This window comes from Antechinus flavipes, chromosome 3, assembly GCF_016432865.1.
Source record: "Antechinus flavipes isolate AdamAnt ecotype Samford, QLD, Australia chromosome 3, AdamAnt_v2, whole genome shotgun sequence".
Lineage (NCBI taxonomy): Eukaryota > Metazoa > Chordata > Mammalia > Dasyuromorphia > Dasyuridae > Antechinus > Antechinus flavipes.
In genome coordinates this window covers 321,526,890-321,549,904 of record NC_067400.1, presented here as the reverse complement: position 1 = coordinate 321,549,904, position 23,015 = coordinate 321,526,890, and the positions used below count along the sequence as shown (strand labels likewise).

Here is a 23,015-nt window from a genome sequence, read left to right as displayed (position 1 = left end):
TTGAAGCGGTGTCAGCCTGGAAAAGTTTTGTAGTTTCCTCAGGGACCTATGGTTCACCGTGTGATGTTTAACTTTTTTATCAGTGACTTGGATAAAGATATAGATGGAATATTTGTTAAATTTGTAGATGTCACAGAACTGAGAGGTAACATGTTAGATGATAAGAGTTTTGATTCAAAAAGCTAGAATGTTGATCCAAATCAAATAACATAAATGATAGGTAAATGGCAAATCTTATACTTGGCTTAAAAAAAAAAAAAAACAGGCAACTTTGCAAGTAAGAGATGGGAAGGTATGGCTAAATATACCAGTGGACCTGTAAAAAGATCTAGTTAGTTTATCATTATGTAATAATAAGTGTAGAGTGGAATCAGATGTTAGAATTCATTTAGTGCAACTTTCTCATTTCTCAAAAATTGATTTGCCGAAGATCACACAGTAGTTATTCTGAAATTTCTCAGGCCTTTTGACTACCAGATCTGTTGTCTTTCTACTGTTGCATACTTCCTCTCATTTAGGTGAATGGAAACTCAGTGTGTCAGCAGTGTAAAATTAGAGCTTAAAAAAGTGAATGTGATCTTAGTCTGCATTAAGAAAAGCCTAATACTTAAGAGTAAGGGAAGTGATAGTCTCATTGCATTCTGCCTTTATTAAATCACATCTGAAATGTTATGTTTTGACCACATTTAAACAATTTATCAGTATTCAGAGGAGGGCAGGCAACCAAGCATGCCCACATGAAGATCATTTAAAGAAGCAGAGAATGTTTAACTTGAAGAAGAAAAGAATTAGGGGGAAGTATGATAAACTATTAAAGCTTTTTGAAGTGTTGCCTTGTGGAAGAAACATTATTCTGTTTAACTCTAAAAATAAACTAGAAACTGTGCATGGCTAAGTTGCTGAGTAGAAAAACAGTCCTGATCTAAGGAAAAATTTCCCAACAGCTATTCCGGAGAAGAATGGGCCAGTATGTGGAATTAGTGTGTTCTTTAGTAGATGTCTCCAAGTAAAAGCTGAATGATCATTTGCCAGGAACATTGTTTTAGAGGCAATATTTGTTCAGGTATAGTTTAGATTAGTGCCTTCCAACTCTTAGATTCTATGATTTTGGATGAGTCAATAAGATATCTGCCCTCAGGGATCTTATCTAAAAGGAAAAGATTGCACTTGTAAGGCAGTAGTGGCCAGGAAGGAAGATTCAAATTGAATAGTGACTGGAACCATTGGAGGTGGGGGATTGGTGAACCTTCATTAGCAATGCTATAATTGATTTGATTATGGATCTAGAACTGAAAAGTGTTTGTAGTTGGGGGAAGATTTGAATAGTAGAAAGATGGCTGAAGAAGAATAAAGTGAAAGTTGTCTGTGACTGCCTAGATAAGAGTTGGACTCAATAGAATGATAAGTAGATAAAGGCTAAGGCACTTGTCAGTCAGGACAGTCCCAGAATGGAAGTTCTGGAGCTGAAAGATTTAAGTCTTCAAGGTAGGTTCTCTGGGATGGGCAAAAAGACAGCTGACAAAAAGATATAAAGAGTTAGTGTCTTCTCTCTTTCTTTCTCCCTCTCTCCCTGTCTTCTTCCCCCTCTCTCAACACGTATGTATGATACAGAATATAAGTTTAAAATTATGCTGACTTTTTACATGTAATTTCCTAGAATTAAGGGTCATTTTTAAAAATGGTATTCAGTAGGAAAGATTTGTGTTTTGATTTTCCATAACTTGATTCACAAATGTGTTTGGCTTACTACTGTTTCTATGGAGTTTAAAATAGTTTTTACTGATCTTGATTTTTGAAAAATCACTGCCAACTGAAGAGACAGAAGGATGTGTTAACCTTGACCTGATTGTCAGACTTGCAACTCAATAATCTTTACTTGTTTGATACTTAGAATAATTTAAAATTCTTAGTGAGTGATAATTTCATTCTGTTTTGAAGGCTCAGTATTTTTCCATTTCATTATTATGAAGTCCATATCAGTTTTAGACTTGGATTTCTTATTTGCATAGTTATGCCATAATGCAGGGGTCCTCAAACTTTTTAAATAGGGGGCCAGTTCACTGTCCCTCAGACTGTTGGAGGGCCGGACTATAGTAAAAACAAAAACTTTGTTTTGTGGGCCTTTAAATAAAGAAACTTCTTAGCCCTGGGTGAGGGGGATAAATGTCCTCAGCTGCTGCATCTGGCCTGCAGGCCGTAGTTTGAGGACCCCTGCAATGGATACTTTGAATCCTTGTGACTGATATTATTATGTTCATTCTATTGGAATTGGGAACTAGTATATAAAACATGATTATAAAAATAATAACAGTCCAATCAGAATTTATGCATACACATAGGATTATAGGTTTAGAATTGTAAGGGATCTTACAAGTTATGTGTTCAAATCCCCTCATTTGTAGAGGAGAAAATGAGCAAAAAAAATTAAATGACTTACCAGACGCACAAAGGCAGAACAGACAAATAAGCATTCTAATTTGGTTCCTTTCTTTCTAACTTCAGGATTCCAAGTTCTACATAAGTATTTTGTTATTTATCTTTGTAGTTTAGCTATTGGTACAGTATTTTTGGAACTCTTGGTTTTTAGAACCTTTGATGTTCTTCAATAAATTTGATTTCTAGAAACAATCATTAACTTGGATGAAAGTTGGTTGATTATCAGATGGCAATACTGTTTTAGATTGTAAATGGATGTTGTAATTTATTGAGACCAATTACCTTGGGTTACTATGAAAATAATTTCAAAGGTGTTTTTAGGAATGGCTGCATCTTTATTATAAGGATATAACTGACATGTGGAAATGCTTTGAAAAATTGTAAAATACTCTGCAGATTCTTTTCCCCTAAATGAACAGTTTTTTTACTTTATTTTTTTAAATCAGTGCCACTTAACATCCACTCAGTCTTTCTTAGTATTACTTTTAAACTATTTCCCTACCTCTTTGGGTTCTAAAGCTTGTTAATCGTTGTCTCTGGAATAGCTTTGCTACATATGCTTTTTTATCTAAGGCTGATTTTTTTAAGTCAGCAGACTTGGGTTTAAGAGGACTGACCTTTATCACTGTGGTTTGATCTTGAATCACTTATAGGCCTTAGTTTTTTCTTCTGAACAATGGAGGTATTTATTCTTGTACAAAATATGTGATGGAATTGTGAGGATGCTGATATGTAAATTGTTAAGCACAATAGAATTATGAAATTATTTTGATTATTATTAGTGATAAATAGGATCTCAGATAACCAACTCTTTCACATTTTTTAGTTAAAATGAAACTCAACATATTACAATGCCAGTATGGTATTTTAACTTGTTTTTTTGATAGGTAGCTTTCTAAAATGCATTGTGTTCTTTTTTTTCTTTTTAAGAAGAGTACATAGTAAACATAATTTAGCCATTTCTTAATGCTATAAATTATGAACATTAAAAATATATTGTATCATATCTATAGGACTATCAGTTTTATTTGAATCTATACCAAATAGGCTTAGATTGTTATGACTTTTAGTTCCTTGACTATATTGTTCTCCTTGAAGTTATTGATTCTAATCTGTTATGATCTAGAAAAACAAATAATCAAGCTTGTAAGAAAAAAGTATAAAGTAAATGTATATTGGTATTGTATGAAAGCCTCCCTTCTTGGTGAAATTCATGAATTTTTTGAGCTCTCTTTTAGGCTTCTTTAAGGCTGTTTTATGGTTCCTATCTGCTATTGCACTATGTTCTTGGAGAGTTATTTTTGCTAGATAAGTGAGGAGTGCATAGGGAGATATTAATATATCAATTTGATTTTACTTTTCAGTTATGCTAGCTGGCCTATGTGGTATTAAGAAAGCCATTATACTTGATTTTGGATTATCTGTAAATTATCTCAAAAGAATTCTATGAGTATTGACTAAATTTACAAAATGTTTCCTTATATATAAGTAGTATATGAATAATAATTCTTACTGTTATCTTGCCTTAAATTTTCAAAACAATTAAAAATTTTCATAACGCTCTTCATAATTAATATAAAGTGTAGTAAACATTTTGTTCACTGTTGTTAACCCTAACATGTTCCTTTTCCATCAGAAGTAAGAACTAAAGGTATGTCTGTTATGTTACCCAGTTTTAATAGACAGTGGATTGATTATAAGTAACAGGGAACTTGAGGAAGAATAACATATTTATAGGTGTAGAAACTTTCAGAAAATACTTTCCTACTGCCCATCTTGAAATCCTGATTGATGCCTCTTCTCAGTTTCTGTTGTTGTATTATCTTAGAATTTTCTAATGAGAACACTTTTTTGATAAAGATTTGTCAGGCTAATCTTTGTAATATTTGGAGAAGGACAAGGGAAAGAAACTATATGAGGAATTAAAGTGTTGCGTAAAAATGCAGCAAATACTTATTTTTCCAATGTAAAGTGCTACATAAGCATTTCGTAGATGTTTGCTGAATTCTAGAAGTGAAAGTTTCTGGATAAGTGAAATTTTTCAGATAATGGTGTTAATCTATTAAGCTTAAACTAATTTTGATGCAACCAAAATGTATTAATCACTCGCCTAATTTAATAGAGTATATACAGAATATAATCTAGCCTTTTCTTGACAACGAGTCATTACAACAAACAATAGTTACTGTTTTGCTTTTGAATTTAGTAATGTCACCAAACTTAGCTTGTTCTTTGGCAGAATTCCCCTCAATTGATATCTTATGGTTTATAGTTTTGTTCTTTCCAGTCCTGGTGGCTACTGAGTTGCTTTAAGATTTAATTTAGTTTGCCTTTTAGCTAAATTTTATGGAGTAGAATGTTGTGCATTTTTAGTTAACATTATCTTGGACTATTTAGGTGTTTGTTGCTCCTTCTGTGTTCTATCCTGTGAAACTTGTCTCACAGCAGATACTCTTATTCCCTGCAATCTTTGATTGAATTGGACTCAGAAACCTTTTAATTTATTTTGGGGTACAGTGAGTCTTTTTATTTTTTTAATATTTCATAATTTTGAGATTTCCTAAAGTCTGATTGTTAAGAAGGGTATTTAAATAAATTTGATCATTAATAAAATAATCTGAAGCATTTAAGGGAGGGATGCTAAGAGAGAATGGTAACCTATTTATGAATTAGGTAAGCTATTACTGGGGCTACTTAAATTGCTTAAGGAATAAAAGCCTACTAAAGTTAACCAAGGGCAGCAAAGTCATTATGATGATACTTTCTCTTGTTATTTTTCAAATATTCTACATATAGTTAAGTTTTGTTAAATTTGTCATTGCTTTTAAATGTAAAGAAATAACAAAATTGAATATTAAGTAGCCTTTATTTCCTCTGGAGCATGAGGAAAAAGTTTCTTATAGAAATTGAACTTAATTTTGTTGTTATATATGTAGATATTTTTGTTTTTGAGGCTTGTAGCTGAATTTGCATAGATTGATTTGTATTCAGCATTGCAAACTATATATGTTGTTTAAAAACTATTTAGTAAGTAGGATAGGCCTTGTTTAATTTACTAGTGTTGATAAGGTGTTAGGGAAATGTTTTTGCCCATTAAGGTTAGGGAGCCTTCATCTGAAGAAAAAAATTGGTAGATATATGAAAAGTGATGTTTGAGTTGGAAATTGCCCCAAGAAAGCCAGCCTGTCTATGAATATGGGAATTAATAGTTGATTAGCTAAAGTTAGTTAACATAGTAGTCTTTTTGGTGTTTTTCGGATTTTTTTGTTTTTGTTTTTTTCTGTTGCAATTTTTATTTATAACATCTTTTTCTCAATTTTCCATGCTAAAGGAAACCTGCCTATGAGGCCTTCATAATAGGTACCATAATTTACCCAATAATAGGGTCCAAAATTTAATCAAAACCCTTAGGAAGATTATTCTCTTTACTGTTATAAAATGTGTACATATACATATATCAAGTTAGAAAAGGATAGAAATTGTATAACATCCACTACCATTCTTCTTTGAAACATGGTATGCCAACACTTTCAACAGGAAGGAATTGAAGTCTATACTAAGACTTTTCTTACTCTATCATGGTACTTTAACAAAGGTATCCAGCATCTCTCAAATAGCCATATGTCCAGTACCTTAGAAGAGAGAATGGTACTTGATTGATATGGATAATAGTGGGTCATATTATGAGTTAGAAAGCCTTAAGTACTACAATATAGTTTTGAGAAAGAATTACAGAGGCCAGGAGAAATAAGAAGAGGTACAAAATACAAATAATTCATCTTAGAAATTTTAGACTGATTTTTCTTTCACCATTTTAGACAACCTTCATTGTTTTTCTCCAGTAGAATAATATTTTCAAAAGATATTTCCGAAGATGTTTTAATGTACTGCATTTGAATCAGAGGAAAGATTGAATTGAAAATATGAAAATAGAAAATAACTACAAATACTTGTCAGGTTTACAAGTAAACTAGTTTCTCTGCAAAGTTTAGTCATTTTATATTACATATTGGATCTGTAGTAAATGTACTTGTTGGATTCTCCTTAAAAGAGCTTTTGCAGGTAAGACCACATCCCTTTCAAAGGATTTAGTTCTACAAAGAGATAGGTTTTCTTTTCTTTTGCTCTAGGCACTTAGACTTATAATCAGCATATTTAAAGTAACCAGTATACACTTTTTGTTTTTAGGGGTTTTTTGTGTGTATATCATTTTCAATGGATAATTTAGTGGATTAAGTATTTACTTTTTGCTGAAATAGTTTGGAACAGTGTTTTATAAATTAATCATCTACTCTTGGTTGCCATTTGGTCATATTGTTAAATTGCATATTACTATGTTGATATTGTGGTAATATTACATAGTAGTGTGTGACTTCAAAGTGATTAAAAATTTTTGAAGCTGACTAGCTAGAGATGAAACTGCATTCTTACTTCAGGAAATTGTGTGACATTACTGTTCTTCTGCCCATACTTTGGTGATTAGGCCTTGAAGCATTGTGGGTCAGTGTAGCAGTTTGCCTGGGTTTCATTGTCCTGTTTAATTTGCTTGTTTGTTAATTAGATTAGTTGCATTAAATCAGTAGATTATATTCTCCATATGAGTTTTGATGAGGTAAAATTTTAAAATTTAAATTTCTTGTATCCTGCCCTTTTCTTCGTTCTTCCATGTTTGTGTGGGGAAGTCATGACTTTTATTTTCTGAAAGTCCCAGTTTGTCACCTCTTGTTTTCTACATTCTACATTCTGAAAGTCCCAGCTTGTCACCCCCCTGTGACTTTTTCTGATCTAAGTATCTTCTCATTCATTTCGCTGTCTAATTTTTAAATTGCTGTCGTTTTAAACTTCTTGTTTTTCTATTATTTTTTCCAGTCTGCTTTTTCAAATGTAGTTTGCTGTATAAACATTTGATAACATTAATCTGTTTAGAGTCATTAAACTATTGTTCCTCCAGGGAACCTGCTCCCATAGCAATGTCTCCCTAGAGCTCAGACCAGTCTGAATCCTAGAATTCTTGGAGATACCATGTTGATCCTCTCTCTGTCCTTTCTTCCCACTGCCTAAAATATCTTAAGAATTTTGGTAACAACAACTCAACAAGCCTGAGGTAGCCCTAGGTCCTGTGTCAGACTAGATTCCAGATCCAGCATCAGAATGACTGAAAAGTAAACTCACAGATAAGAGGCTTCTTATCAAAGTGTACTTAGTTTCATTTAGTTTCTTAATGATTCTGTGCACTGCTGCTAGATTAATTTTTTTTAAAACTACTATTGTGTCATCCTTTGGCTCAAAATCCTTTAGTTGCTTTTTCTTTTTGGAGGGATCAATTCCTAATTCCTTAGCCTGGAATTCAAAAAATCTCCAAAATTGGTCTCATTTCCTTTTCCAGTGATTTTTTTTCCCCACTTCTTCCCAATGAAATTTGGCCATTTTTATTTCTATTCACTTTGTTCAAATTTGCTATGCACCAGACTTTTGCTGTCTAAGCCTTTGCTGTCACATGTTTCTCCATTTGTATTCCCCCTTTCTTGACTTTTCTGTCTCCTAAAATCTTCCTATTACATAAAATGCCTGATCTAAGACCTATTTTTCCTTCTTTGACCAGTATATCTAACAATGATCATTCTTTCCAATATCTATATTCAAGTTGTTCTATATGTACCATTCATTTGGTACTTATGCTGCTTTGAGCAAAATCATATTTTACTTTTCATATCTATATGTCATGTATTCTTATTAAGGTAGAGAGGGATCATGCTCATATTTTCTAATAGAATTGCTATACTTAGTAATAAATAAAAGTGTTGAATAAATGAATGAATTGTATTAAGAGTCATACAAAACTACAGGCTTTGATGAGATCAAATTCTTAGACATCTGAGTCAGTAGAATCTCAGATTTCTACCGAAATTCAAGATTGTATAACTTATACAACTTCCATTTAATTTTTAGGTGGGTAATAGAAAAAGTAAAATTGATAATCATTTGGATAAAAGAACTTATGTTTGTTAATGTTTCTGATATATAGGATTGTTGGGTTTTGCTGTGTTGTTTTACAGAAGTTGTGAATTTTGATTTTGTATTCTAAGTATCAAGCATTGTACTTGTCCAAGATATAAGATTTTTGATTTAAGTGGATGTGAGAATTTGAAATTGAAATCAACAACACAGTTAAACTGGCCAAGACCACCCAGGACTCCATCACTCAAGACATGTGAGCTTGAGAGCTGTGTTACCTTGCCTGTTCTCATTTATTATTCTAGTCAGTTTTTTATTCTCTCTCTGAATTTTAGTGCATCTTTACATTTCAATGTACTTCTAGTAGTAATTCTATCACGGTAGTTGAGGAAAGACTTCTAGTAGTTCTGTCAGGGTAGTTGAGGAAAATGTTTTTCTTTCACATTCTCTGATGACCATTGATCTGCACTGAAATAGATAACATGACATGATTTTTTTTAGATTAACATTTGCTTGTGTATATTTTCAGAACTTTTTCTTTCTTTTTTTTTAAAAAATAGATCCTTACAATAAATGAGGATGGATCACTTGGTTTGAAAACCCCTAAATCTCATGTTTGTGAGCACTGCAATGCTGCCTTTAGAACGAACTATCATTTACAGAGACATGTCTTCATTCATACAGGTATTTCTCTCTTAAAATGGGCTCATGGTGATTATTTTTTCATCAATATTGATAAAGATTTGTTTTTAGAAAATATTTCTAGTTTGTTTTAAATGTCATTTCTAAGGACTTGCTAACTTGATACCTAAACTTAAATATTCTGTGTATGCAAGTGTCACAAGTATTTAAATATACTAGTTTTGATCAGTGATGAGAGAATGGAGAAGGAAGGAGGGGAAAGAAACCATTTGGTATAGATATATAAAATGACAGAGATAATGTTTTGTATATTTTTTTTTTCCTTTTATGAGAAAGGAAGGGGAAATTTATAGCTCAGTTGCTATAATTAATCCCTATTTATAATGTGATCTTGATATTTACTTATGTCTTACTGATGTCTTTTTGCTTAGATAAGTAAATAAAAATGCTTATTCTCTCCCAAATCTAAGTTCAGTTTTCTCCTAGCTCCTTTTTTTCCTTTGAGGAAATTAGATCCATTTTTTTTTAAATCACATTTCTGATTTAGTATGAATTGTCGGATCTGAAAAAAAACTTGAGGAAATGAAATTCTATATAGTTAATGAAAAGTGTCTAGGATTTGTGAGAGAATGAGTTGTAATTTTCTTAAGTTTAGACTTCTAGAATAAATTCTTCCTGTAAACTGTTAATTCCAGTAACTAATTTATGGATGTCAAATTATTTTAAGGTGAAAAACCATTTCAGTGTAGTCAATGTGACATGCGTTTCATACAGAAGTACCTTCTACAGAGACATGAGAAGATTCATACTGGTGAGTGGCATCCTTATTAGAAACATTTAAATATTGTTAGCACTAAATTAGAAAAGATTTTGCAGAAAGTGTTAAGTAATATAATATTTTTGTTTATAAGTCTTATTGTTAAGTTTAAAAAGATGGGCTGTAGTTTTGTCCTTTTATTCCCTTTAAATAAGCATATTTTGACTTTTAAATCTATCTGCATGACATAAATCATTAAATTATTTTGAAACAAGATTCTATGGTAACTAATATACAATATAATGACCAAAGAAATGTTTAAAAAGTGATGGTTATTTCATTGAATTTTTCAAAACATTTCAAATATGTAAGATTTTCATCCATAATCATTAGAAACAAAAAAAAAACTAGAGATGGAGGGACTCTCAAGGTCATTTCATCCAATTTCATTTTGCAGATTAGAATCCAGTGTCCAGAGAGGTTAAGTGATTTGTCCAAGGTCACACTGCTAGTTTGTGAGGGGCAAAGTTTAAATAAAAATCTAGACCTCCTCTGTCTGGTGCTCTTATCATTTATCTTCTTTCCTCCAGTTAACTTTATGAAATTCAAAAGGCAAAGCCTCAACATATTACATAATAATGTTTTATCCCACTCTGTGACTGTACTTTGACTTAGTAATAGAACATTTCAGAAAAATTGGATGTGAATTACTTATGAATTGAATTCTATTTTCATTCTGATCACCATTGACCAGTGGCTTTTAACTATGGAGCTTTATGCTTCTCAGCCAATTAGTTAATCATCTATAAACAAACATTTGAGAAGCCTAGGGAAGGTCATCGTTTTAACACAGGGTTTTTTTAACCTTTTTTTGGTGTCATGGACTCTTTGACATTCTTAGTGAAGCCTATGGATCACTTCTCAAAGCAGTATTTTTAAATGAATAAAATACATGGAATTACAAAAGAAGACAATTATGTTGAAATAGTTACGAAAATATTGTGGTTTGATTTTGTTTTGTTTTTTTAAGTTCAGGTTCCAGGTTAAAAACACACACCTTTGTTTAAAGGAAATCGGTTGTAAATCTTTTATATGTGATTGGCTACCTTTTACTTTATTTGGTTTATCCATTTGGATTTTAATTTTTAAAGTTTTCATAATTTCAGGGAACACTCAAAGTTTAACATTTGAAATAAATTGTTTTAATTTGTCTACATTTGTGTTTACACTTTTATTTGTAAAAACCAAGTTTCATAAATAGTTTTATTATTTTGTTGCATGACTTTTTGATAACTCTATAAATAGGGTAAGATATGGAGACTATTTAGACTTGATGCCACATTCTTGGCCATTGTGATTAAAAGAAAATAGAAAAACGGAGCTGATGAATAACTATACTTTTGTTTGGTTGTACCATTATAAATTGATCTTGTTAGTAATATGTGTGCAAATGTTGGAAAATTAGTTGAGTGGAGTCATATTATATGTGTACATGTGTGCTCTGTGCAGATATCCTGTTTATTCATTAGACTTCTCAAATCATACTGCCAGCAGGCCAGTTAAAGAGGATAGTCGCATAGAAGCATCTTTTCCTCTCATTTTACTTCATCTTCTTTGTCCTTTTAACAAAGAGATGTGAAATGTAACTGCTTTGCTTGGATGTGCGCTCCAAGAACAGAGATTATTTTAACTCTATCACTTTATTTAGTAAGATTGTTTTGTACATCACTCAGTCTTCAATTCTCAATTGTAGTATTATTTTGAAAAATTAAACATTACATTTGTCCTTTTAAAAAAATGCTTTTAAATGTGAACAGTTAAAATATTAAAAAGGAACTATTTTGCCCAGTGGGGGGAAAAATCCTAAGTGGGTTTTGGAAATGTCTTTTATCTCCTTTTTTTCCCTCTTACTTTCTTTCCTTGACCATAGATAGTTTCAGAATTTTCTGTATTGGAGACAAATATTTGCTTTGTGTTAGGGATCTTCAAAATAGAGTTTCCCAAACATTTAAATTTTACTTTGATTGTGTGTGAAATAAATATTTACTTTTTGGAAGATCACAAGTTGACCTATGACCAGACCTCCCTCAGATAATTTGCATGTTCTCAGTAGAATCATACCAGTCTCAATTTGTGGACTTTATTGCTCTGGGACTTAGTAACATGGAGACAAGAAAGAGGAAGCAATGAAGTAATTTTCATCTGGCTTATAATAAATTTGGACAAAAAAGAAGACGAAAGGTACAGAAGGTTACGAGCATGATTTAATTTTACCATAGTCCTTTAAGAAGATTTCTTTCAGAATAATGCTTTTACCTTTGCATACATTTCCCCCCAAAACGAGGTAACTGATATTACTGAGAGCATAGTTTATCACACCCTACTTCGTTTTTTTGTGGTATAAGTAACATAACAAGTAAAAACTTGATTAGATACCAAAGAGGTTATGATTGTAGGTCCATTGATAGGTTTTTAGGTAGAATCTTGTCATGCTGATAATTTTTCTACTCTGATCTTTTGCTCTTTGTTGGTCCAGTGCTTTGTCCATCTCTTAAACTAAAGTATCTCATTTGATCACTATAATAATGAGTTTAATGATGGATGTATACATTTACTGAAATTTCTCTGGTAGTGAAGCTGACACCAAGAGATTTCATGTATATTAACTGCTGTTTCCTTTAAAGTAGACAATAAGTCATTTGCTAAGTACCCTCTCTTTGAAAATATAAAATGAAAGGAAAAAAAACAACAAATATATTTTAGAGGTCTTCAATACATATTTTTGCTTCTCCCTCCCTCCCCCCACCTTCATAGCTTTACCATTAGCTACATGTACACAATTTCTCCCTGTCTTAGTGTGAACTTCCCCTTTTATTCTACCTTTCCTTCTTCCTACTTTCCAATGTTAAATACAAAATATTCCAGATCACTGAGTATATATAGTTAATTCCTTGCAATTGCTTATAACTTTTAATAGGAATTACAAAACATTGTAAAGACTCCTATGTGGTCTTTAAGCCAAAACTTAGTTTAATTCAGTATCCAAAGCAGATTTGAGTTGGAGATAGGAAACTTTTTATAGCATGGCCTAGAAATAGACACTTCCTTTTCCTAATTGGGGTTGATTTTACCAGAGTGGCTAGGTACCTTCTTGTACAGTAGAATTTCTCATAGGATAGCCTCTAGAGCTACAAGTGTTTTCAAAGGCTCTTTAATGCAAATCCTCATATTCCTGTGGCCCAAAAAGATAATCTCTCATCCATTAGTCAAGGTCTGAAATTCCCTAAGTTCAAGTTACATTCCATTGGTTTAAAGCACCTTCTACTAAAATGTGCTACTTGGAAAGGCATAAAATATTGTGAAGCTTTTACCAGGCATTTCTACTTTGTTTTGTAATTTCATTGCTTTTTCTGGGGACAGGCTTTTGAGAAGTACAAGAGAGCATGAGGGTCTTTGGTATATGGAAGTAGGACAGTAAAGAGCCTTGAATTAGTGAAGATACACTTTGCCTATTTCAAAATTTTGCTTAGATACAACTATAGCTTTATTGCTCAGGCACATCCTGAGGTTAAACATTGATCTTAACTGGCAAACATTTACTTTATGATCAGGTGTTTCACTATAAGCCTTCCCCTTTGCAGGCATTTTCAACATGCCAAGTAAATAAATAAGGATGACATTCATTTAGAGTCTGTAAAAAGGTTTCATGCTGTCCTACCCATCATGTCATTTTCCTGCATCCAAAGAAGCCTCCAGTCTCTGCTAGTAGAAGTCAAAATAACCTACTTTGATTGAGGTGAAAATAATTTCCCATATTCTTCTTTTATTTTTTTAAGCTATTTAACCACCAGATAGTAGGCCATAGAGTAGTTGTCCTTGTGGTCTGCCTTTATTATTTTTTATACTATTCTAATAAGCTATAATTTACTTTTCTCTTTTTGTTATTTGTTGCATTTTCATAGCATAATTCTTTTTATTCCAGTATATTAATAAACAAGGGAAGGTTTGTAAAATGATCTCCCACATTGTCCTTATTGAAAAAGTATGTTAGAATGTTCAATACATTTCTTCCTTAGAAACTCTGCCCTTTTTTTTTTTTTCTTTTTCTTTTTTTTTTGAGGTTTCTGACTCATATTCATCAAAAACTTTACTTAGATGTACTGGGAAATATCTATTCTAGGGTTTTCCTACTTCTGTTTATAGCCTGAATTTCATTCACAGCTCCTAAAAAAACCTGAATAATAACTATTTAAAAATGAGATGGATCATTGATTTGGATTTGTAGTTTGGCCTTTTTAAATACAAAAATTCCAGTTTTCCTCTCGCTTTTTAAAGTGCCAGTTGCTGATTACTTCCTCCCTCACAACAATGGCTTTTATAGAAGACATTATAAGCCTATTTAGTTTAAAACTTGGAAATTTCAAGGAGCTGAATATTTTTATTTTTTGTGTTCTCCTGGTGAAGATGGATGGTATTGGTGTGGACATAAGTTTTAATAATTTGTGCTAAAGGAAAAAAAATTAAAAGGGATATACCTTGGAAATTGTGTTGATTACATTCTCTGCCTACATGAAGCATTCACTCAACAAACTTTATTTAAAAGCTTTTTATAGCTAACTATAAAAGACACAGTTAAGCAATGAACTTAAAGAAATTCTATGCTTTATTAAGAAAATAAAGAAAAAGATCAATGTGACATTTATTTGAACTTTATGATACACATTTATAATTTATAATTCAGCTTTTTGGGATGGAGAAAAATCAATAAGTTCTGTAATTTTATTATTTCTTTCAAGTTTCCTGCTACATTCTTTCTCTTTTACCTCTTCGAAGGAAGAAAAGCAGTTAAACAATATTAATTGATATAGCATCCTCATGTGACAGTATATATCACCTGAACTCATTATCCCCCATTCTCTTAGAATATATGATCATAGATTTAAAAGGAAAGGCTGTCTAGTTCTACTCCTTTCATTTTACAATTGAAGAAATTGAGGTCCAGAGAATAAAATGACTTATTCAGAGGAAAGTATGAACCCATTATTCTCTAATCTCAGAACCAGTATTCTTCCCTCTGCTCTGTCTACAGTTATATTTCATCAGCTCTCTTTGAGATCAAGATTGAATAGTCATTATAATTAACCTGTGACATTATTTTGCAGTTAATATTTGTGTCTAGGCAAAAGCTCACATTTATATAACTCGTTAAACGTGTCTCACAATAAACCTGAAGGAAAGAGCTAAAAGTATTATCTGTATTAAGGACCATGCCTAAGTGTGAAGGAGCAGGTCGATTCTCCAAAAGCTCCCACAGCTGTGAATTTTAACATACTTGAAAGAATTGCAAAGCAGCTTTTACTGATGCAGATGTTGCTTGTGAATTACGAATGAAATAAATTGGAGGCAAGAGGGAAGAGAGAGGTCAAAGAATGGAACTGCCTCTTAGTTTCCTTGTGTTGTTAAAATCCTCTCACAAGAAGGGATCAATAGATCTGCTGCTGATCAGAATTAAATCCCCAGCCGCCATTAACTCCCCTTTGGTAAATTTTGTAAATGAAGAAACTGAGGCTCAGAAAGGTCAATTGACTTGTCACACAGCTTAAAGAAGAAAGGAATCAGGATGTTTAGAAATCTGTCTAGCTTTCTATGATAAATATTCTAAAAGTGATCATGATTGATATTATTGTGGTGCTTAATGAGATTATAAAGCATTTTGCAGACATTGTTTCATGTAATCATTACAAGCTGTGAGTCAGCCTTTAAGAAGTTCTGGTACCTCCATTTAATAGATGATGAAACTGAGGTACCAAGTTAAGTAACTTGCACAAAGTACATAGTAAGTGATAGTGTTGGGATTCAAACTAAGGTTTTCTGATTGCTGCTTTCTTCATCTTACTAAAAATACTTAAATGGATAGATGACCTCGTTGTGTGAGTCTTCTCTAGAAGGATATATTTCAGAACCTGGCCCTACATATTTACTTTGTGCAATTCTTATCTGTATCTTTCCATGATTTTTCTATAATGTGGTCTACCTTATCTACTGAGCCCTTCCTTTACTTCTCTTGACATTGTGTGGATCATAGTGGAGTACACAACTTAATTATCTTACTGTTGCCACAGTATTCTTTCCTCATTTTTTAAAATTCATACTTTGTTAACGTTCTGTATAATGCTTTTGCTTTTGTAATTGCCTTTTTATAATATGCACTTAAAATATGACTCTAGGCAAGTCACCCAGTGCTCTTTGCCTCCATTTCCTTATCTGTAAAATGAGCTGAAGAAGGCAAACTATTCTGGTATCTTTGTTAAGAAAACCACATTCAAGGTTACAAAGATTTGGATATGATTGAATCAACATCAATAGTCTATTCAACAATAATCATTTACCTTTCCATTATATTATTTACTTTCTGGTATTCAGAGCATACTGTTACATGTCTTGTAATCATACAGAAACACTACGAGAATATTAATATTATAAAGGTTTGTTTTTCTTTTAGGTTAAAGGATGGAATCATTTAAAAAGCAATACAATTTTCCTCTTTCATCCATTTCAATTCTGTGCCCAACTTATTTGTCACTTTGCTGTTTGGGCAAATTATACATACTGATGGATGAGCTCTCAATCAACATTGTCTATCCAACAACATATCATAATTTGGACAGTTAGGCATAATTCATCTACCTGGCTTTTCTTGGCTGGAAAATTAGACTAAAGCTCTATTGAATCTAATTCTAGAGTTTACATAGGGTTCTGGGTCTTGTAACCAACACTTTGTCAAACAAGATTTGTAGGACTTCATCATCTATATGCAATTTCTCTCTGACTTGGATTCTGTGCTGTGTCTCCTCCATCATGGTGACATACCTGTAGGGTAGCATAGTTCTTCATTTTAAACCTCACCTAGTAGTAAATAACTAGGGGGATATGAAACAGGATTATCTTTCATATTTTTCAAGGAAATCTTGTATAATACTGATGTATGCATGTAACATTTTGTTGGAGGAGACCTTTAGGGTAGTATTTGGCTCTATTAAGTTAAAGTTTTTGTTGACAAAATAAACACAGTGCAGTTTTGTATTTTGTACGTTTTTCAGTTTTGTGATGATAAAAAATGTGGTTTACTATGGAATATCATTTCCAAAAGCCTACCTCTTCTAATTCTTTGCCAAGAATATTCTCATTATATGTGTAGATTAATATACTATATATAGAATTAAGTATACTATTACTATGTTAAACTTTTTATTATTGATTATAATTGTTACATATAATATATAACCATATACACACACTATATATTATGTTATTACAAAATTATGCTATATAACTATAATCAATATATTAAATGGACATGTATTCTCATCAACGGGATGTTTGGTGTAATCTTGAGATCACAATATATACAAACCTGCTTTTTCTGTGCATCTCTTGGCCATGACTTCCTTGGTCCTTGTGTTATGTTTATAAGTTAGGCATAAAAGATCTTAAGAAGGCATTGCAGGCCTTAGATTCTCATTCTCTCTCTCTCTCTCCCCTTATCTCCCCCCCCCTCCCCTTCCCCCACCTCTGACATTCTGAAGATAGTAGTAGCTACTTAGTATTTAAACCTCCCTGTTCAAAGTTTGCATTTCCCTTCTGATATGAAAAAAAAAAATCAATTGCTTTGCTTCTCCAAGGAAAACCTATGATCCCTTCTTTATTTTACTTACAACTTTTATCTTTCATCTATCTTCTTTTGTAGAAACGATGACAGCTTTTATATGATTCAACTCCTCTAGCAGTAGTATGCCCACTCCTTTATCTTTGGGTAAGGATCCTCATATTTACAGTTATCAGTGGCCAAACTAAAATTTATAACTAATTCTAAGCACCATCTACTTTTCTGCCATTTTGCCATTATCAGTGCAGAATGGGAAGATTATTACACAAGACTAAAAGTGGTATTGTATTTTGTTTGTGTGCTTTTAGTTTCTATAGCCCAAATATTCATCACCAAGCAGCCAACCTACTGGTGATGTCTTGATTAACTGGACTGATCCTTGGAAAACAAATTCAATCTGTCAATAAGACTGTAAATGAAGATTTTCCAACATCATAGAACCCATCTGAGCTTATATTTTGCACTGAACCTATAAGGCACATCTTATATTGTATTTCAAGAACCTAGAATCGCTTTGGTATTAAGATAAGGTACCAGGAGTCCTCAAACTTTTTAAATAGGGGGCCAGTTCACTGTCCCTCAGACTGTTGGAGGGCCGGACTATAGTAAAAACAAAAACTTTGTTTTGTGGGCCTTTAAATAAAGAAACTTCATAGCCCTGGGTGAGGGGGATAAACGTCCTCGGTTGCCGCATCTGGCCTGCGGCCGTAGTTTGAGGACTCCTGTATTAGACTAACACTCTGTAAAGGCCATATATAGATCTGTGGTGACTGGTATTCTCTTGGCTCCTCTGTTTTTTGTTTTTGATTTTGTTTTTGTTTTTTTCAATACAAATAAGGTCTTAAGAAATGTTGTGCTCTTGATATTTATCCTTGAAAATCAATCCCTTAGCATTCTCATAATTATTCCATATTCCCAACCTCTTTTGTGTATGTTTGGTCTTGTCCTACCTATCTGGTATTTTGATATCAAAGTTCTACTTCCTTTCTCAGAAGATCTAGACTGTTAGAATTTTAAATATAGTGGTGCCTACTGGTGAGAAAGATCATTTGTTTTTTATAATTCTTTGCAGGATCTTCCCTACCTTTGTCATCATAATTTGCTTCCTTTCTTATCTTTTGTTTTATGTCACCTTCATTTCTTAGTATATTCCTTCCTTCTTCCATTGACTTGAATAAATAAAATTAGGAGTTTTACAAAACAAAACAAAAACCCAATAAATTAGCTGCTTTGATTAAGTAAAGAAAAAAAATCAAATTTCTAACCTAAGAAATGAAAAAAGGTGAATTCACAACTAAAGTAAAAGAAATAAATTCAATTATGAAGAGCCATTTCATACAACTTATGCCAAGACAACTTATAACAATCTAAATGAAATAGATAAATATTTTTAAAAATCTAAATTGTCTAGATAAACAGAGCAGGAGATAGAATATTTTTAAAGATCTTATCTTAAAAAAAGAAATTGAAATTGAACAAGTCCATTAGTGAACTCCTAAAATAAAAGCTCAAGGACCATTTGGATTTAGGAATGAATTCTACCAAACATTATATAAAGAATAATTCCAATACTATGTAAACTGTTAGGGGAAAAAAAATCAGTAAAGAAGGGGTCCTATCAGATTCCTTATGTGACAAATAGGGTCTTAACATCCAAATCAGGAAGGTACAAAATAAAGAAAAACCTATAGACCAGTTTCTCCAATGAATATTGATGCAAAAAAATTTTTAAATTATATCAGCAGGGAGATTGCAGCAATGTATCACAAAGATCATACACTGTGACCAAGCTGGATTTATATCAGGAATGTAGGGCTGGCTGGTTCAGTAAATTGACTAAATAATAAAACTGCAAAAGCCATGATTATTTCAATAGATGAAGAATAGGGTTTTGGCAAAATATATAACACCCAATTTTTGTTAAGAAACACAGGAGTAAATGAAACTTTCCTTAAAATGATTAATATCCAAAACCAGTAGCAATTATGTAATGGGAATAAGTTAGGAACTTTTTCCAGTAAGATCAGAGGTGAAGCAAGAATGTCTCTAACACCATTACTATTCAATATTGTCCTATAAATTCTAGCTATAGCAATAAGACAAGAAAAAGAAACTGGAGAAATAAGAATAGACAAAGAAGAAACAAAAGCATTGCTTTTTAATCATGACATGGTGGTTTACTTGGAGAACTATTAATTATTACTAATTCCTTGTGGTTAGGCTGAGATAACAATAAAATTGATAATGTTACTTAATTTAATAATAATATTATTGTTATATCAATAAAGCTACCAGAAAATTATTTTCTAGAGCTAGGAGAAATCATAACAAAATTGATCTTAGGGGAATAAAAGTCAAGAATATCAGTGAAATCAATTTTAAAAATGGGAAGGAATGAAGCCATGTTGATACTGGATAAGAAATAGCAAGATTGATCAGTGAAACAGATTAGGCATATAATATACAGAAGCAAATGGAATACTGTAACTTAGTATTTACTGATTTCTTATAAAGTCATTAGCTTCCATTGGTTCAAATTTTTAGGGAATTATTTTCCTTATTGACCTTTTTTGTACCTCCTTTCCCATTTGACCAATTTTGCTTTTAAGGCATTCTTTTCATTAGCTTTTTTGTATTCTTTGCATTACTCTCATTTCTGTATTATTCCTCTATCTCACTCACTTGATTTTCAAAATTCCTTTTGAGCTCTTCTATGGCCTGAAATCAATTCCTGTTGTTCTTGGAGGCTTTACCTATAGGAACTTTGACTTTGTTGCTATTTACTGAGTGTGTTTTCATCTTCTTTGTCACCATAGTAGTTTTCTGTGGCCAGAATATTTTTCTGTTTGCTTATTTTCCCAGTCTAATAATACTCATTTTTGTTGTTGTTGTTGTTGTTGTTGAGGCAATTGGTGTCAAGTGACTTGTCCAGGATCACACAGCTAGGAAGTGTTAAGTGTCTAAGGTCAGATTTGAGCTACCCCTCTAATATTTGTCTTTTAACTCTTTGTTAAAGTAATGCTATTTCTAGTGTGGAGGGTATAATGTCTTAAGCTTCAAGGGTTTTGTGCAGCTGTTTTCAGTGATCCTTCTAGGGACCTATACAAGTTTTCAGTTTTTCCAACTGGAAACTGATGCAAGGAAAAGTGGATTTGAGTTACCACAAGTACTTTTTTCTGCTCTGGAATTGTGAGTAGAGTCTCTGCTTCATTATGGCTGTAAGTTCTAGTATACCAGAGCAATAGAATCCTTCCTCTCAGTGCTGGTAAAGAGACTTCCTTCTGCCCTTTCAATCTCCTTGCTAACTGTGAACTGATATCTCTGGAAGCTGCCACCATCAGTGTAATAACCACTGCTTATCAATGGCTCCCAAAGTCTTCTCCTGGTTTGCTGCTTTCCCAAGACCTCCTCACCCTAGTGAGACAAACTTTTCCTGCTGACCTTCGAAGTCATTTTTGGTGTCTTTAGGCTGAGAGGTCATGGAAAACTGCCAGTGCTACCCACTGATTGAAAAGCCCCAAGGCCAGCTCCTGGTATTGTGGGGCCTGGACTAGATTCTCATTCTGGTGTAACAGATCTTTCCTGCTCACCTTAAGTTGTCTTCAGCTGAAAAATTGTTCCACCCTGTCTTTTGTGGGTTCTGATGCTATAAAATTTGTTTAACGCTATTATTTATAGCAATTTGGAGGGGTTTGGGGTAAACTCAGACAAATCCCTGCCTTTATCCCACCATCTTGGTTCTTCCTTATAATCTAGTATTTATAAACCTTCAAATGTATATTATTATGATAAGAACTTGCTATTCAGCAAAAATTGTTGGGAAAACTGGAAAGTATTGTGGGAGAAACTAGATATACAATAAAATCTCAAATAATAAAATACTTATAAATAAAAATATATAAATACTTCTTTAAAAAGGTAGACACATAAAAGGTGACTTTATAAAAAAAATGTTAGTAAAACATGGAAGCAATTATTTGTCATGTCTGTGATGGGGAATAAGTAGTTCATGACTAAAATAAGGGACGGAGAGGTTCACAGCTAGTAAAATGGATGGTTTTGATTATAAAAGTTTTTTATTATGTTAAAAATTAGGTTTTGCACAAATAAAACTAGTATAGCCAAAATTAGAAGAAAAAGTAAAACAGGAAGGAGGAGGGATCTTTGCAGCAAGATTCTGTGATAAAGCTGTTATTTCTCAAGAACTGAATCAAATTCATAAGAAGAGGCATTCCCCGTTTTGATAAGTGGTTAAGGGATATAAATAGACAAATTTTAGAAATTTGAACTATCAATAACCATGTAAAAGAAATTCTGAATTAACTAATAATTTGAGAACTACAGATGAAACTGTAGATGATACTATCTCTTAGACATTAGATTGGCTAAGATGACAAATGCTAAAGGGACTATGGAAAAATAGGTACATTGATACACTGTTTGTAAAGCTATGAAATTCAACCTTTCTTGAAAACAATTTGGAACTATGCCCTAAAAGCTATTAAACTATTTACCCTTTGATCTAGCAGTATTGCTTTTAGGTCTGTGCTCTGAAGAGGTCAAAGAAAAAAAAGGAAAGCATACTAATGAATATAAATATTTATACCTAATTTTTGGGCCAGGGGAGCAGTGGTGGTGGTGGTGGTAGTGGCAAAGGCTGCATTTGTAGAGTTGGGAACTGAGGGGATGTCTGTCAATTAGGGAATGGCTTAAAAAATTATGCTATATGAATGGGGCAGAATGCCATTATACTATAAAAAATGATTAAGGGGATGATTTCAGAAAAATCTGAAAAGACTTTTTTTCTCAGTATTTTATTTTTCCAAAAACATGTAAAATAGTTTTCAACATTTATTTCTGTAAGAATATGTACCAAATTTTCCTCCCTCTCTCCCTTACTTGCCACTTTACTCCTTTGCCTCTCTCCTCCCCAAAACAATAAGCAATCTGCTATAAGTTAAACATGTAGAATACTTTTAAACATACTTCCATATTTGTTATGTGACCGAAAGGGGGGCAAAAAAAAAAAAAAAAAAAACATGAGAAAGAAAAAACAAATAAACAGCAAAACTGGAAATACTATGCTTGAGTCTATATTCAGTCTCCATAGTTTTCTCTCTGGATATGGATGACATTTTCCATCCCAAGTTTATTAGAATTGTCTTGAATTACCGCTTTGATGGAAGGAACCAAGTCTATCACAATTGATAATTGTACAATCTTACTGCTACTGTGTACAGTATTCCCTTGGTTCTGCTCATTTTATTTAGTATCAGTTCCTATAAGTCTTTCTAGGCTTTTCTAAAATCAGTCTGCTCATTATTATTTACAGAACAGTGATATTCCATTATATTCATAATTTATTCAGCCATTCCCCAACTGATGGCTATTTACTCAGTTTCCAATTCCTTGCCATTACAAAAAGAGCTGCTATAAATATTTTTGCACATGTGGGTTCTTTTCTCTCTTTTATTTATTTCCTTCTGTCTTTTATGATCTTGGGATATAGACCCAGTAATGACACTGCTAGTTCAAAGGATATATAGGCAGTTTTATAGC

The 23,015-nt window shown here is 32.4% G+C and overlaps 1 protein-coding gene across 1 annotated transcript in view; it reads left to right on the top strand.

The window, feature by feature from the left end:
- ZNF148 (zinc finger protein 148) overlaps positions 1-23,015 on the top strand; it is a 136,079-nt gene that overhangs the window by 74,040 nt on the left and 39,024 nt on the right. Inside the window, exons 6-7 of the mRNA XM_051985475.1 lie at positions 8,952-9,075; positions 9,761-9,844. Of these exons, the coding sequence (XP_051841435.1) occupies positions 8,952-9,075; positions 9,761-9,844 (208 nt within the window). The remainder of the gene's footprint in view (positions 1-8,951; positions 9,076-9,760; positions 9,845-23,015) is intronic.